The 16,246-nt window shown below is 37.1% G+C and overlaps 1 protein-coding gene across 2 annotated transcripts in view; it reads left to right on the top strand.

Annotated features, from left to right (window-relative positions):
* Positions 1–12,459: 12,459 nt before the first annotated feature.
* Positions 12,460–16,246, top strand: part of znf236 (zinc finger protein 236) — a 74,918-nt gene continuing 71,131 nt past the window's right edge. For both annotated transcript variants that reach the window (XM_012965378.3, XM_012965379.3), the window contains exon 1: positions 12,460–13,324. In XM_012965378.3, coding sequence (XP_012820832.1) covers positions 13,279–13,324 — 46 coding nt within the window. In that variant the 5' untranslated portion in view covers positions 12,460–13,278. The remainder of the gene's footprint in view (positions 13,325–16,246) is intronic.

The raw sequence follows: 16,246 nt of genomic DNA, 5'->3' as shown, positions 1-16,246 counted from the left end.
TTTTTTAATAAATAGGCAAATATTGGAATTTGAAAAAACCTCTAAAATTTATGAATTTCGATCAAGATGCTTCCCCCAGATAGATAATTGTATTATAAGATAATCTGCAAATGTTTGCAAGTCTTTCATTTGTAATGTATGTTAGGGACCAACTGACTCTAGGGGCTCATTTACTAGCCATCCAATTAATTTTATTTTCCTCGATTCAGATTCTTAGTGATAAAAGTCGCAGAAAAAATAGTCACAACTTTACTATGCGCCCAAATGGCTAAAAATCAGAATCTGACATTTGGCCAGATAAAACTTGCAGAGATCATGGAGAATTTAATGGCATAAATCCCTTTTTTTTGTCTTGTATATTTGAATCTGTTTTTTGTGCCACAATTCAATAAAGTAGAGATTATCAGGTGACAACTCGAAAAATTTGAGTTCTTGCATTGACTATTCGAAAAAGTTGCCGTTTTTCTCGCACTGACTTTTCATAACATATTTTTTTATTAAATGTCCAATATTTGAGGAAATTAGTTTTGTTGAATTTTAATTATAGACTTTTAGTAAATCTGCCCCTAGGAGTTATGCAAGGACTGAGCCACAATAAACAGAAATAGTGCATTATTTAAAAAAAAAAAAAAAAAAATTAAAATTTAGTTTTAAAATAAAAAAATAAATTTAGTTTAAGAACAAATCTTGTTTCTGGGGATTTCTGGCATCAGCAACTGTGTTATCTATAAATTTTACATAAGATCTTGGCACACAAAAATAGACCAAATGCAAACTATCGCTATATATTATTTTCTTTGTCATATCATTTTCTGTATCAAGTGAATTTCAATCTAAATATATCATCCTTGATGTTAAATTTATCATAATCACCGAATGATTCTAAAAGTAAAGGGTACATATTGCCAAATGCAGCTTGAGTTTGGCAGAATGCACAGAATGACAGAGATAATTGTTTCCCCAGGACTATAGGGAAACATATACCATTCAGCCTCCATCAATGGAACCAACAGCATTGTTCTGTTGCTGCCTATGGGACACAGCCGCCCTAGGGCAAAAGAGCTGAAAGAGAAGACAAAGCTCTACAAACAATTCTTCAGTTGTACCAACTTTTTTTTTTTAGTAGGAAGTGTTTTTCCTAGACGTAGCAGAACCTTCATTTCACAGGAATGGATCCAAAACAAATAAAAACCATACGATATCTATATAACAAATATGCACAGAAGGAAGGCAATGAAAAAAGAATAAGTAAATTAAGAGATTTATTTTCATTATTTTACCTGCAGTAGATAGAGAACCGTTATTTTTCACTTTAAGCCCTAGTAATTAGTTCCCCATGTCATCTCACCAACTGCATCACCCCCTCTTTCTCCACTTTTCCACGGTAGCACCTCCCAACCTGCAGACTTTTAAGTAAATGTCAGACATTTGTGGAAATGAGTTTATTTGAATTTTTAAAAAGAAAAAGAGAAATGTTAGAATTTTAGTAATCGTACCCCGAAGTATAGGTAACAAAACATCGGCAGATTAAAGCAATGATTGCATTAAGGAGCTTTAAAAATAAGTATGTATTTATGTACAGACCAATGAATAAGATTATACAAACCATTCTTTAGTTTTCCTTTACACTGACAGTAAATAGGAGAGCATAACTTAATAAGCACACAGAATATTTTTTCTGCCTGGTTGCACACCAGTGGCATTGACCATCAGCTTACATAGAAAAACACCATGTAGTTGTCAGAATCAAAGAAATGAAACTCTCTGGAGAACGCCTGAGCCAAGGCTAGTAACAAGGCTGCTGTCACACACGCGGAAATCTGTAGAGAAGCATTCTCCAGGGAGCATCTTATACAAAGTTGTTGTACGTACTCAAGCAAATGGAGTCATTTTTCAGTTAAAAAAGGCAACATTTTAGTGAAAATTATATAGCATGAAATATATAGTATAAAGATATAAAGTATACCTCTCATTTTAGGATTTTTATATTAACAATCCCCTTACTGAGTTCATAAATGCAGTAAAATGGCAGATATGAATTACATCAGAGAAGGTTTTCTTTTTTTTTTATTTGACACATAAAAAATCACTGCCATTATTTGATTCCCTTTATATTTGCAGTTATTGCCATTTGTTTGACATTATAGTCTAATGGGTCAAATGCATGATACTATCCCAGTGTACTGTGGCATCCTACCTAAAGATAAACTGTGCCTGGGTGGCATATTGAAAAACAACAATCTATAAATGAGTGCAGTATTTGAGGAAATTAAGACGTATTTGGCAATTATACAAAAATCCTTTGCAGATTTCTAGGCTTCCTGATCATTATAGCATTTTATAGATCATTAGTGGAAGCCATTCCTTGGGAAAAAGATTACTGTGAAAACAACTGATCGCTATGTTACATGCAATGAAGCAAATTCTCAGACAGGCATAGCTGCAGTTAACTGCCGACTGCTTGTACAAAGGATCACACATGTACACAGTGCCAGATCTGTTTCATCCAATGGTGAGTCATTAATAGGGATTAGTATGGCCCTCCTTCAGTAAGTGAAGATTATTCTTCACAAGGAGCAATACTACTTGTCTTGTAAAAAGTACCATGAAACAATATCCCTCCATATATTGCATATACTAGCAGCCAACACTGCCCTAGGTCCTTTCATGATTAGAGCATGCGCAATGCATATACTGTGCATAGGGTTTCCACCTGGCCAGAATTTTACCGGCCTAGCCAGTAAAATATCAGTCAAGGCCAGTGCCGATATTACAAATTTTTCCTGTAAATCTGTACCTGTAAATTTGCAATTCCCAGTGGGACCGCCCCCCCTGGTCTACCCCAATTCCCTCCCAATCTAATTCTCTCTGCTATTCTTTAACCTACCTGACAGTTTTCTAAGTCTGCCTACTCACCTAATCTCCATCTGATCCAACCAGTCTACCTGTCAGCCCTGCCCTTTTTGCATCATATCTGCTCTCCTTCTAGCCCTGCCCCTTCCCTTTTGTCCTTGTCCAGACCCTTCTCTGCAAAGGCCGGTATTGCACTGCCAGATTTAGATACAAGTGGGCTGGGGAAAAGCTGCCATCCTAGAAATATGGCTTCCAGTGTCTATGCAGTAAATACAGCCATGGAAAAGCTACCTAAGCACTGCACTGGCAACTCAATACCTTTCTTTTTCTATCCTTTGGTGCTTGGCAATCTGTGCATGCACAGTACAGTAGATCAATCAGGTTTACTCTACTGTGCAGGCATGAACATGAAATTTGGCACCTCACACTTTACATGTCTTTTATGATAGGTTTATATTTTTTTAGTAATAACTATACCCCTGTCTGTGCTAACACCTTGTAAAGCACTGGATACAATTGTGGTGTTACATAAATAAATTTATACATACAAAATAATCTCAACTGAAGGCAGTCTGTTTATTTTAGGCTTAATGTGAGAATAATATCAGCGGGGATTAATCATTCAGGGGGTGTTGGAGCTCAATGTTGCTTAACACACCTTTGAGCAGAATGGATTTCAACTGCTCATGTTTCACTTTGTTAAAAGTTTCCTGAATTTGGCATATCAGGAAAGCGCTGATAAATGAAGAAAATATCGAACTCTTCGGAACCCTTCTAAATTTCACAGTTCAATCTTTCATAAATCTGCCCCAGAACTACACACAATCAATATAACATACAACATGTATTATCCATTGTAACTGCCCAGTTTTACAGGGTGTTACCCTGTTTAGCATCTGATGACCTTTTTTAGAGAAAGAAACTGTTACTTCTGATAAAAAAACAAGGACAAGGACAATTACAGTTCATAAAACATTTACAGAAAGAACCGACGTATGAGGAAAAAACTAGGAATTGTTTCTCTTTTTAATTATTATCCTTATACAATCACTACTTGTAGTGCTTTATATTTAAGAATACAGTACACATAAACACAAACCTTCTTTTATAATATTATTCTATAAACTCCTAGGGGAAATTGGTGCTAATACATTTGTTATTGCCCTCTGTTTGAAGCAAACACACAATATGTCCATGTTCATGGTACAGCAATTTGACAATGATCTGTAATCAGTTACCGTCAGATTTAATTTATTTTACCTAATTAGACCTGCAGCTATTTCTGCTTGCACACTTACAGCTCTGGTCCAGACATATTGAATTCTTTTTACTTGCTCAATATGCAAAAATAGGTAATAAAGAAAAATGATATCCAGTCTCTTATCTATGATGTCAGTGTCATATATCGATACTGTTAGAAATATTATTTACACAAAGACTGCTGAGAAAGAAAGCTGTATGCTCTTAGGAAACCTGCAGTAAATATGAGCTGATTTGCGCAGATTAAGAGATGTACATTTGATGAATAGAAACCTCATTGTTTACTACCAGTTATAAAAGGAAATAGGTCATTCACTTGGTTTCCATAGAGACTTTTATTGAAAGAAGATAAACTGACACCATTGCTTTGCCCCTTCCCTAGAAAACGCCCGCCTGTGAATGTCAATAGCAAAAGCAGACAGTGTATATGATACGTTTGGGTACTGCAGGCTAAGTCAATGGCACATTCTGATCTAACCTGCATTAGCACCCATCAAACTATCAGCTCCATTACTCTTGGCATGAATGAGTCACTTGCACAAAAAAGTAGAAATGAAATCATGCATTTGTATGTATTCACAATGAGGAGAGCAAACCTACCAAACTAGTCGATGTTTTTTTCAATATACTGTACATATAAGCCTGTTGCATAATTTTGTGCTCTGCTTAAATGGAATCTCCACCAATAACAGTTTTTTGTATTATAAATAAAAAGGTAATCCCAATACAGGTATGGGATCTATTATTTGGAAACTAGGGATGTTCATCTCCCATAGACTCCATTGTAATCAAATAATTAATTTTTTTCTGTAATAATAAAACAGTACCCTGTATTTGATTGCGACTTAGTAATAATTATTTCTTATTGGAGGCAAAAAAATCCAATTCGGTTTATGTAATATTTAATAATCTTTTAGTACACCTAGGGGATCATTTATCAATGGTTTAATTTTTTTTGTCTCAATTAGAGATTTTTGTCAATGGGAGTTGTTATAGGCAAAGTCAAGTCATATTCTAAAACTCGAATTTTAGAATTTGGAGTTTTTAGAGCTTGTAAACACAAAAAAATTCAGCTATTCAAGTTTTTTATTAATAAATAAGCGAACATTTGATATGCGAGTTTATTTCATTTAAAAAAAAACAAACTTGAATTCACAACCTCGAAAACTGATAAATAAGCCCATTATAGTATGTAGATCCAACTGATGGAAGGATCTCTGATCTGGAAGACCCCAGGTCCTGAGCAATCTGGTTATAAGTTTCCATACCTGTATACACAAAGTAGTAATTTCAGCGGTATCTGTCTTCCTGCTTACATTCTCTGCACTACCAGGTATGACTTCTAAAAGCAGGATTCCTGTAGCAGCTGCTGCTGCATTGTTTTAAGGCTGATGCCACACGGGGCTGATTCTCGGCCTGCATTTTTCCACAGGCTGAGACTCTGCCCCATGTGGCATCAACCAGAGAAAAGGACAAATATAGCTTACAAAAGTGAATACATGAAAAAAATAACTTAAAAATCACTGAAAATGTTTAACTAGTGTATATTACAAACTTCAATGTTCTGCTGTTATGTAGAAACAGGTTTTGGGTGGAGATCCCTTATAAGCTGCCCCGAGGCTTGCTAGCATTAAAGATTGGCAGGGTTTGACAGCACAATGTACATGCATACATCCCTAATCAGTACAGTGAAACCTAGGAAAATGCAGCATTCAGTGCTTCACTACCTGTTGCACAAGTACAGTATCTTTGTATATATTTATTTACATATTGCTAATTGTATACACAGTACAGGTATGGGACCTGTTATCCAGAATGCTCAGGACTTGGGTTTTTTCGGATAAAGGATCTTTCCTTAGCTAGATCCCCATACTTAACAAGAAAAAAAAACAATAAGATTGTTTTACCTCTCCAATAAGGATGATTTATTATTATTAATAAAATGGATTAAAATGGAGTCTAGGGGAGATTACATTCCCGAAGTTCAGAGCTTTCTGGATAACAAGTTTCTGGAAAACGGATCCCATGGCAGTATTGTCCAGTTTTATAATATATTAGTAGTACAGACGGGGTAAAAATAAATATATATATATACATACAGATGTCACGAGGCATAGAATGGACAATACTTTTGCCCCTTGGAGTTTAAGAGACATTAGTGGGGGGGGGGGGGTGTGAATGCTGGGGGTCAGTTTTCAACAGTGGGCAAATTTGCCCATGGGCAGTAGGTTATGGCAACCAAATTGTTGCATTCATCGTTCTACCTGCAGCTGGCTGAAAAAAAGCCAATCCCTGATTTGTTGCTATGGGTTATTGCCCATGGGCAAATTTGCCCATTGTTGAGAAATGAGCCCCATAACTAGGTTTATAAGGAATGGATGAGGCTTCCATGAATGTATGGATGCACAAGCAGAGAGATACAGGAAGGTACTGAGAAGCAAAAGACACTGAAATAGGGAGTTGTATTTGTACGCAGAATATTATCTAAAAGAAATATAGCCATTTTTACCCTCATTCTTTCCACTGCTCCCATTTTGAAGAAAAAGGTCCCCTCCTAAAATGAATAAAATCTCACCACTTATGTACATGCCTTGTAAATTGATGTCTTTAATGCAGCATTAGGTTGTCTCACACTGTTATATTAATCACTGCATATTGATTCGTATCACTCCATTGTAACTGACTAACAAGCACACAGTATTTTTCATTATGTAAACCAGGGCTTTATTTAGGGGGGTTAAACATAATGGTTTTTTTTCAACCAACTTAACTATGTAATAACTTTTTTTATATTAAAGGGCACATTTTTTAAACACAGTTGTAACTGCTTACTAGTTTGTGAGGAAATTTTCTCGCTGAGTCCTTGGTCTGAACATGTTTCCCTTAAAACAGGAAAGGAAAAGCTGAATTTACTGGGGGGTGTAAGTCTCAGGGAAGATGCTGGAGCAGTGATGCTGAAGAAAATCCCTGGGTCAGTGTATTGTGTTTCCAGAAAGGAACCCCTGCCATGGAAAAAGCTTAGATATCAAAGTTGCTGGGGGTGGGGGGTACCTAACATATTGCCATTCCACAGTAAATTCAAGTTCCCTTGTTCTTTAAAATTGTTTAAAACAAGAGCATACGAAAGAAATAACTGGCTTTGTTTTTTTATAGCAGTAAATGCTTCTGTATAATCTCTTTTAAATGGCTTGTATAATCTTATTTTCCTATTAAAACGTACAACAATAAATACTAAGTATATTCTCTTTTATATGTGCAAAATTAATGGCATGTATAAACAGACAAATGACCAGTGTGCGCCTTTCCCCAGAAATAAAATGTAAAACAGATTTTTATTAAGGTGTAGAATATCCATATAGTTGATCACTGTGGCTTTTTTAAACATTATACTCCATAAATATTGTGTCTGTTAAGACATTTTAAAAGCATTAGCACTTAAAGTCAGGAAATAACAGGTAGCTCTGAGATTAATCAGTAAAAAGGCCAGGACAATATGTCAGCCATTTGTCACATAAATATTTTAGAATGGTAGTTATGGTTACAATGCGCCTTTCTTTATACAGCTGCAATGCATTATGTGAATTTAGGCAAAAGTATTTTACATGTAAATCTATAGAATGCAGTTTAGACAGGGCAGCACTGCAGGAAGCAAGAGCAGTTCTACAGGACAGTCACAATAATATAAAAATGGGAAGAGGTTTAAACCTATGTTAAAGGGATTATGTCCTGATTTTTATGGTGTAGTTTTTATTACTAAATTACACTGTGTACATTTGTTTGTAGGCAGTCATCTCAGGTCATTATGCCTAATCCCATGGCTTAATATAGAGCCAGCACTTCACAAAAAACTGTTTCAGATAAGCAATTGTTTTTCCTACTCAATATAACTGAGGAGTCATGACTTGGCTGAGCTGGACTTGAATTTTTACTATTAAATGCTATCCTCATATCTACCCCTAGGGGTATCGGAGCATTTTTTTTTTAGCAATACAGGTGTCAGCAGCTATCGTGTTACCTTCCCATTGTCTTGCTAATTAGCTGCTGGGGGGTATTATCACTCCAACTTGCAGTGCAGCAGTAAAGTCACATGGCTGAGGGCATCCGGGAAAGTAAGATTATGTCTAGTCACATGTTACATTGTTTTCCAAAAGCATGATTCTGCTGAAGGAGTGCTAGTAACTGATGTGTTTTGTAAAAAACATAATTTACCATGGCAAAATCCCATTAAGAAGGTATAAGAAGACTTAATTAAAATTGAAGGGCACACAAAGCTAATTTCAATTACTAGTAATAGCTACATATAACTACTGATATATCTATTTAGGTCCCTTCCTATTCATGTGTCATTCCATAATAAAAACAGTATTTGGGTTCAAGCTATGCCCCAATGAACCATCTCAGAATTTAAAAAGGAACTGTTGTTGCTATAAATGTGCATCCAAACTGCAACAGGTGCTTAAAAATTATTTTTCACAGAAGGGGATTATTATTTTTATTTTGTTGGTTTTGAAATATATTGCAAATTGCTGACTATAGTTGACTACAGCTGATTAAATATTTCAGCAACTCATGGCATGATTGTGTTGCTTGCAGCTGGCAAAAATTAAAAAAGAAAAACAATTCGGGAAACACATTTATTGAACATCTGCAACCGTCTAGTGGATTTCTATGACAATTTAGTACTTAGGAACAATCCAATTAAATGAGATGGGTGTGTTTTTGTCAGCAAGGTGGGGGACTTTACAGCAAATTTTGGATAAAACAGTGGGTTGCATTTAGGGATCAGGTTGGTAACAAGACCAAAGTGAGAACTGGTTTTATTTGCAGGTTATAGGGCATCCAATCAAATACTAAAGATTGTTTACAAGTATTGGTTTACAATTACTGCAGATAGGGATTTAGCTAGATTCATCCCCCAGTGATGGCATTTCCAAATGCCGTAACATATGGGATTTTCTGGTAGCAACTGACCCCAATAAATATTACCAAAAAAAAACCAAACAAATGTGGCTTCACAAAACAAGGGTGCAAATTGTATCCTGTATGTACCCATGCACAGATCAGAAAATATGTACAGGGTATAAGACATTTTATTACATGTACTACTTCTTTTGCTATTTACATAATAATTACATATTGGGGACTTTAGCTCTTGGAGGCCTATTTAAACAATGTGGTTTTTAAATGACAGATGAGTAAGAACTAGTACATTATTGAGTAATTTTGTCTAGGTTATTGTTATTTTTGATTATTGAAAGTTTGTGTATTTATATTGCCTTAAACATGTGCCTCTGCACATGTATCCTTATGGTAATGGACTAACAGGGAGCCTTTATCAAAGGAGGTTATATGGGGAGTTGGTGTCACTGTGGTAAGATGGAGGGGAGGGGACTACAGGAGTATATTCCATTATTTACACAAACTAAGGGTATCCATGAAGACAAGTGTATATTTTTCCTGTTCAAGAACACATTCAAGCTCATTAGATCATAGGAACATGCTGCCACACCATCTTCCAGGAAGGTGTTCTACAGCCACATAATAAGGAACTATGTTCAAATACATATGATGCATATTAACTTAGAACAGTAATTCCCCATATACTTGGCTATGGTACACTACAACACATATTAAAGTGCTTTGACACATCATGGTCAACAATTTTAATTTCCAGAATGTATTGGGTTCTGTGCATCACTGCTACAGCAAAAGCACTGCAAACCCATCACATGAGAATTAAAGCCTAGTGAAGTGACTTCATGATTTTTCACTGCTATTACTTGGCACAAAGCCTCGCTGTCAGTTGCAGTTGAAGTGACAAACTACATACACACCTTCTTTCTATGCAAGATGTGGGCGTGCTATGTTCAAGCTACCTGGAATGCTACCCAACATTAAGGCATTACTTACTTTAGGGGGAGAAAGTCAGATGCAGTAGGCTCATGTGTATTTAACTGTCCTGCACATATGGTGCACCTGATATCTGTCAGTAACAATATACTATATAAAACAATGTACATAAGTACTGGGGATACTGTCATCTGGAAATATGTATTTTTTAAAAACACATCCATTAATAGTGATCCTCTGGCAGAATCCTGCATTTAAACCACTTTTTTCAAAAAGCAAATACATTTTTTTTCAAATTTTATTTTGAAATTTGACACCAGGGAAGGCATTTTCTTACATTCCCAAGTGCCCTTAGGCTAAGGACTATGGATCTAATAAGCTTTAGTCTCTCTTTAGCAGGAGTGATGTCAATCCCCCAACTTCCAGCAGCTCATATTATGCAATAATGGGTCTGAAAAGACTTGATGCTGTTTTAATAAATGGACACAATTGGCATCTGCCCAGGGCCCACTAATAGACATGTCATTTGCTGTAACGTTTGACTGAAGCATCACCCAAAAATAGCAGAGCCATCATTTTAAGCAACTGGAACTCTACAACACAACTACTCGTGCTGAAGCACTTCAAGCTGGCTATTATTACCTGGGAATGAAATAGCAAAAACTTGGGTTCTATTTTTTTATATTAAAGGGATACTGTCATGATTTTTATGGTGTACTTTTTATTTCTTAATTACATTGTTTACATAGCAAATAATTTACTCTACCATTTAAAATTGTATTCTTGAACCAACAAATGTATATTTTTTTAAGTTGTAATATTGGTGTCTAGGCAGCCATCTCAGTGCATTGTGCCGGAGTCTGAGCTTTCACAAGAAGCCAGCGCTACACAGTAAAACGGTTTCCAGGTAACCTATTGTTATTCCTACTCCCATGTAACTGGAGTCGTAAGCAGAACTTTGATTTTTTACTATTTAGGGCCGTGGTACCTTTTAATCGAAAAGAATGAAGATTACCACATGTAATGTTTTTTTTAAATGTGGCAATCTCCATTCTTTTGGATTATAAGGTACTTTCAGACACATTATCACCCACAGGAGAGGTGATCTGTGGTGGCAACAAAACTTAATATTATATATGGTCTTAAAGAAGCAGTTTAGTGTAAAAATGAGAATGGGCAAAATAGAGAGACTGCACAAAATAAAAAAATGTTTTCAATATAGTTAGGCGAAAAAATGTTATCTATAAAGGCTGGAGTCGGCAGATGTCTAACATAATAGCCACAACACTTCTTCCTGCATTCAGCTCTCTAGGCTGTTAGCAGTCAGTAACCAATCAGTGACTTGAGGAGGAGCCATATAGGACATAACCATTTCAGTTGCGTGCTCACAAACTGAACAGTTATGTCCCATATGGCCCTCCCACAAAGTCAAAGACTAAGCGGTTAGAGAGCTGAAAGCAGGAAGTAGTTCTGGCTATTATATTAGACATCTGTCCACTCCAGCCTTTATAGATTATATTTTTGCCTAACTAGATTACAAATATTTATATACTTTGTGCAGTCTATCCATTTTACTCAGTTTCATTTCTACACTGAACTGTTCCTTTAAAAGACTAGAAAAGCTTAATTAATGTGGGTGCCAATATGTAAGGCAACCCTCCAAGGAATTGCTAAATTTTCTTCCTGAGCCCGTACTCCTCCTTGAAAAAAAATTGAACTGGCCTGATGTTCAATAAATTTTTAATGCTGCTATATTACCCTTCCTTCCTAGAGATCCTTTGCACCTTTATTTAGGCTTAAAAATAGCAATAAACCGAACACCAGATTTGTGCAATTTTTTTTTTGAACAGGAACATCAACCCAGGATAAAAAACAAACAGTAAATAAGGCTTTCCTTGTACTTTAATCTTTGGTTCAACATTGAGTTACATAATAAGTACACTATGTAGGAACAGCAGGCTAAAACACAGGTATTCATGCCTTGCAAGGGTACATATATATTGTGCTATATTGTGGAATGGCACAATAAATAGACTTGCAAGTAATGAATACCTTCCTTATTATACACACCCTGCCGGTAGGACATGAAAGAACTTCAAAATTAGTACTCACTACTGACTAAAGATAGTTAAGATAGAAAGAAAGTTATTACTATTCCCTAAATTGGGTTACTGTGATGTTTAGGCTGGATTTACATGCTCCCCCTGTATTGCAGCGACAGTTTTGGCTTCCATAGAAAAAACTAAAAGACAATTTAATGTAAATCAATGTCAGCCACAAATCTGGTACCAAAACTTCTTGCAAATCATCTTAAAAAGGGGGTTGAACTATCCAGCTGCCAGCGGTGTTCGAGTTCAAGTGACCTGGTAATCCATCTCTGCCCCCAAACCACCTCTTCAAATAACTAGGGTTTACATAGCGAATATTTTATCACCAGTAAACACAATATTTGATGCCAATGTTTTTAATAGGAAAGCCAGTAAGGATAGAAAGGAATATTATTTAGGCAACTCTATACACTGCATTAAATGAAGAAACATTTCCTATACACAGCACATTTCCATTGAATACGCTGGTAGGGATAATCAGTAGGCAGCAGGGGTCGGTCAGTCACAATCAGCAGCCTGTACTGATACAACTTATCCTCCTCATCCTCGGATCAAGCTAAAATCCTGCAACCAACCAGTATACAAAACCAGTATACAAAAGCCCACAACAATCGCTTTATACACGAAGCCAGCCGTAGAGCGCTACACACACATTTTCTTTAGCAGCCCACACTCAAAGCAAAACAAAGCACTTTTGTGTTGGAAGGTCTTGGTCATTTTAATTTTCAACATCCTACTCGGATTGAAACAATTGACGTATAAGATGCACAGCAGAAATTCCCGTTGACGAACTCATTAAACTAAGCACCATTAGGTTTCTGCTTCCAAAGTGTCCAAATGACCGTACCAACCATCGCCAGTAAGTAACATGGCGGATGAAAGTGCATGCCCTCACACAAAAATCTCAACAAATCGATAGTTTCCATTTGTTTTGGAAATGCATTCTCCCATGCGATCTTTAGTATAGATCCAAAGTTGTGTCCCCTTCGCCAAGTCACATTACAGTACGACTGCTAGGGTATCTGAAAATTTCTCTTATAATTCCACCACCGACGTCATCGATACAATCCCCGCCCACTTCGCTCCCTCCGCCGCGGACGCGTCCCTTCCTTCTCCTCCCTCTATCTCTCGCCTGCTGCTTCCGCCGCAGCTAAAAAATAGAGGAAGAAGATACATTAACCCGAAAGAAAAAATAATCCGAGCTTCAATGCCGCGGGGTCGACCCCCCAAAACACGGGGAGGATCCGAGCCAGGTAAAAAAAAATAATACTCGTTAGGAATGCTTAGTGAGTAGAGCTGAGAGCGGAAGAGGGCATCATGGTGTAATGTTAGGTTATGTTTTTGTGTGGAAATTCATATAGTCCCCGGATGTAGTGAAAGGCCGCCTCGCCCGTAGAGTGCGGAATGATATGGGTGGAGGGAGCAGTACCGGGACTACAGAGGGAAGAAGTGAGAGAATGGTAGCTTGTGGAGTACTGTGCTGGAAGTGTTATTTTACACAGTCCTGGCGTATGTGTTTGAAAGGGCATGCTGGGAGCTGTAGTACAGTACACAGCCAGGTGTTGCAACGCTGAGTTCTAATTGTATCCTCAGTGTGCTGAGCTGCTGTTATGCAAAGCTTGCCATCAAAACATGAGCAGGAAGTGAGGGTACATCTGTATCAGAAGCCTGTGATATGGGGCTTATTATTAATCGTTATGTTGCAGAATTGTTTCTCTTTGAGACGTTATAGTTAAAAATAGTGCAGTTGGTGGCACTGCCTGTTGTCCTGCTACAGTGATTGCCACCATCTAGAACAGGGGTCCCCAACCTTTTTTACCCGTGAGCCACATTAAAATGTAAAAACACTTGGGGAGCCACACAAGCATAATACATGTTCCTGGGGTTTCTAAATAAGGACAGTTATTGGATATTTGGAAGCCCCTATATGGACTAGAGGCTTATAGGAGGTTCTGTTTGGCAGTACATCTGTTTTTTTGCAACCTAAACTTGCCCCCAAACTAATAATTAAAAAATAAGCACCTGTTTGAAGGCAACTGGGAGCAACATCCAAGGGATTGGAGAGCAACATGTTGCTCACGAGCCACTGGTTGGGGAACACTGATCTAGAATTATACCAGTAGGAAATAAAGTGCCTTAGCATTCCTTTCACAGTTGCTTGAACAATGCTATTTATTTTGCCGGAAACCGCATTGAACAACGTTTAAGGGGATCTCTGCCTCCCTTTGTAACCTGAAAAAATGAGGTGCAGACCCCTCGAAATGTTGTAATAAAGGGAGGTGCAAAATAGCCCCCTGAAATATTGGTTACAACATACATTGCTGCAGTAACTGGCACTGCTAAGACTCCATTCAGCATTTATTGGCACCCTAGCCTGTCTTAATGTGCCGCAGTATCTTTACTGCACCCCTTGATTCTCTCTGTTAAAGGGCACGTCAACCCCAAAAATATTTTTTGTATAATAAAAGAAAACATTACTCTAAGCAGTTTTCCAATATGAAATAATTAAAAATTTGTAGCGTTTTAAAAGTTATTTGTAAATTGAATTGCTATTGAAAGCAGCATTTGCTGAACTCCTGGTTGTTACTTTTTAAACAATATTGCAACTGTCAGTCTGCTCCAGCAAGTCAAGTCTGTCAGTCTGCTGCCTTGTGTTACATTGTTTCAACAGTTAGAGTCACCAGGGCAGAGCATAGAAAAGGACAGGCAAGCACTGCACATTTGCATATGGAATTTGGCACCGCGGCAATAAGTTACTGTAACTGGTTTTTAAAAATTGCAGTGACTAATCGGCCGTTTGGCTTCACCTTTAGCCTGTCCATTCAGAGCTTGCAAGTTCCAGTAATAGGACAATTGTGCATGTTCCGTTCCAGGGGAGGCCATAAATGAAAGTTGCCAAAGGTGTGTGCAATATTGTTAATATTTCACACCCTTACATGCCTACATTGTAGCTTATTTATATCAACTGTTTTAAATCATCTAAAGCAAATACAACTGTTACCAGTGTAGAGTAAACAGTTTATTATGTTTTTAAAAAAAACTTTGAATGGGTAGTTCACATTAAGGTTTACTTTTAGTTTGTTGTAGATATAGTGATATTCTGAGCCAATCTGCAATCTACATTTTTGAAGTATAGCATTTCTAGGGTCTACTTTGCCTTTGCAACCAGGTAGTGGTTTAAATGAGAGCCAAGAAGATAAAAAGGAAAAGGCCTAAATAGAAAGATAAGTAATATAAATTAACAATAAAATATAGCTTCTGGGGTCAGTAAGACTATATGAAAGCTAGAATGAAGTAGAAGAAGGCAGCAAATCATTCGAAAACCATACAAAGTATACACAATGTTCTTCAGTCAAGCCTAAATGTTGTGCTTTTTTAATTAATAAATGGTAGATTGCAGGAAAGCATACAGTTGTGCACATAATTTACAGCAGTAGAAGTAAAAATATGAAACGTTACATATTTTGTTTTCTTTGAAAAATTGACAACTTTTGAAGTGCTCATATGTTTTAGAATAAATTAATAAATACAAAGGACAACGTAACATGAAATAACAGCACAGTGCAAATGCTTTGTCTATCAAAGAAATCTTTTTTTGAACAACATGGTCACACAGTAGTTAAGTCACACTGCCATAACAAACACTTCTGCTGAGGCCATCACATCTAAGGGCACAGTCACATGTGGTATACAGTCCACTTCTCTGCCTGTGTTTTGTAGGCAGATGGAGAGAAGCGGATCTGATCTCATTCGCAGACCAGTGTAGCTGCACTAATGGGTACATCACCGGCTTAAGTGCAGCTACGTAGAGCAGAGATCAGCCCCCAAAACACCAAAGTGTACATTGGCACTACACACAAGCATGTTATACAGTGTTTTTAAGCTTTATTTTACAGGGTCTACATTTAGGTTGCTTTTTTTTGTGCTTAATGTGCCTTCTATTGTACTATATATATGCTGTGCTGTGAAAAATTCATCTTAGTTATAAAAAAAATACTTGCTTTAGATGGTCATTTAAAGGACAAGGAAAGGCAAAATCACTAGGGGGTGCCAAAATGTTAGGCACCCCCAAGTGACTTAAATTGCTTACCTTTTACCCCGGGCTGGCGCCCCTGTTAGGAGAGAACAGCACCAGCCCGGGGTACCTGCAGCGCTTCTTCCTTCCTGGTTCCGTG

The sequence above is a fragment of the Xenopus tropicalis genome, chromosome 6, assembly GCF_000004195.4.
Source record: "Xenopus tropicalis strain Nigerian chromosome 6, UCB_Xtro_10.0, whole genome shotgun sequence".
NCBI classification, from domain to species: Eukaryota; Metazoa; Chordata; class Amphibia; order Anura; family Pipidae; genus Xenopus; species Xenopus tropicalis.
This window is presented reverse-complemented; position numbering and strand designations above follow the sequence as displayed.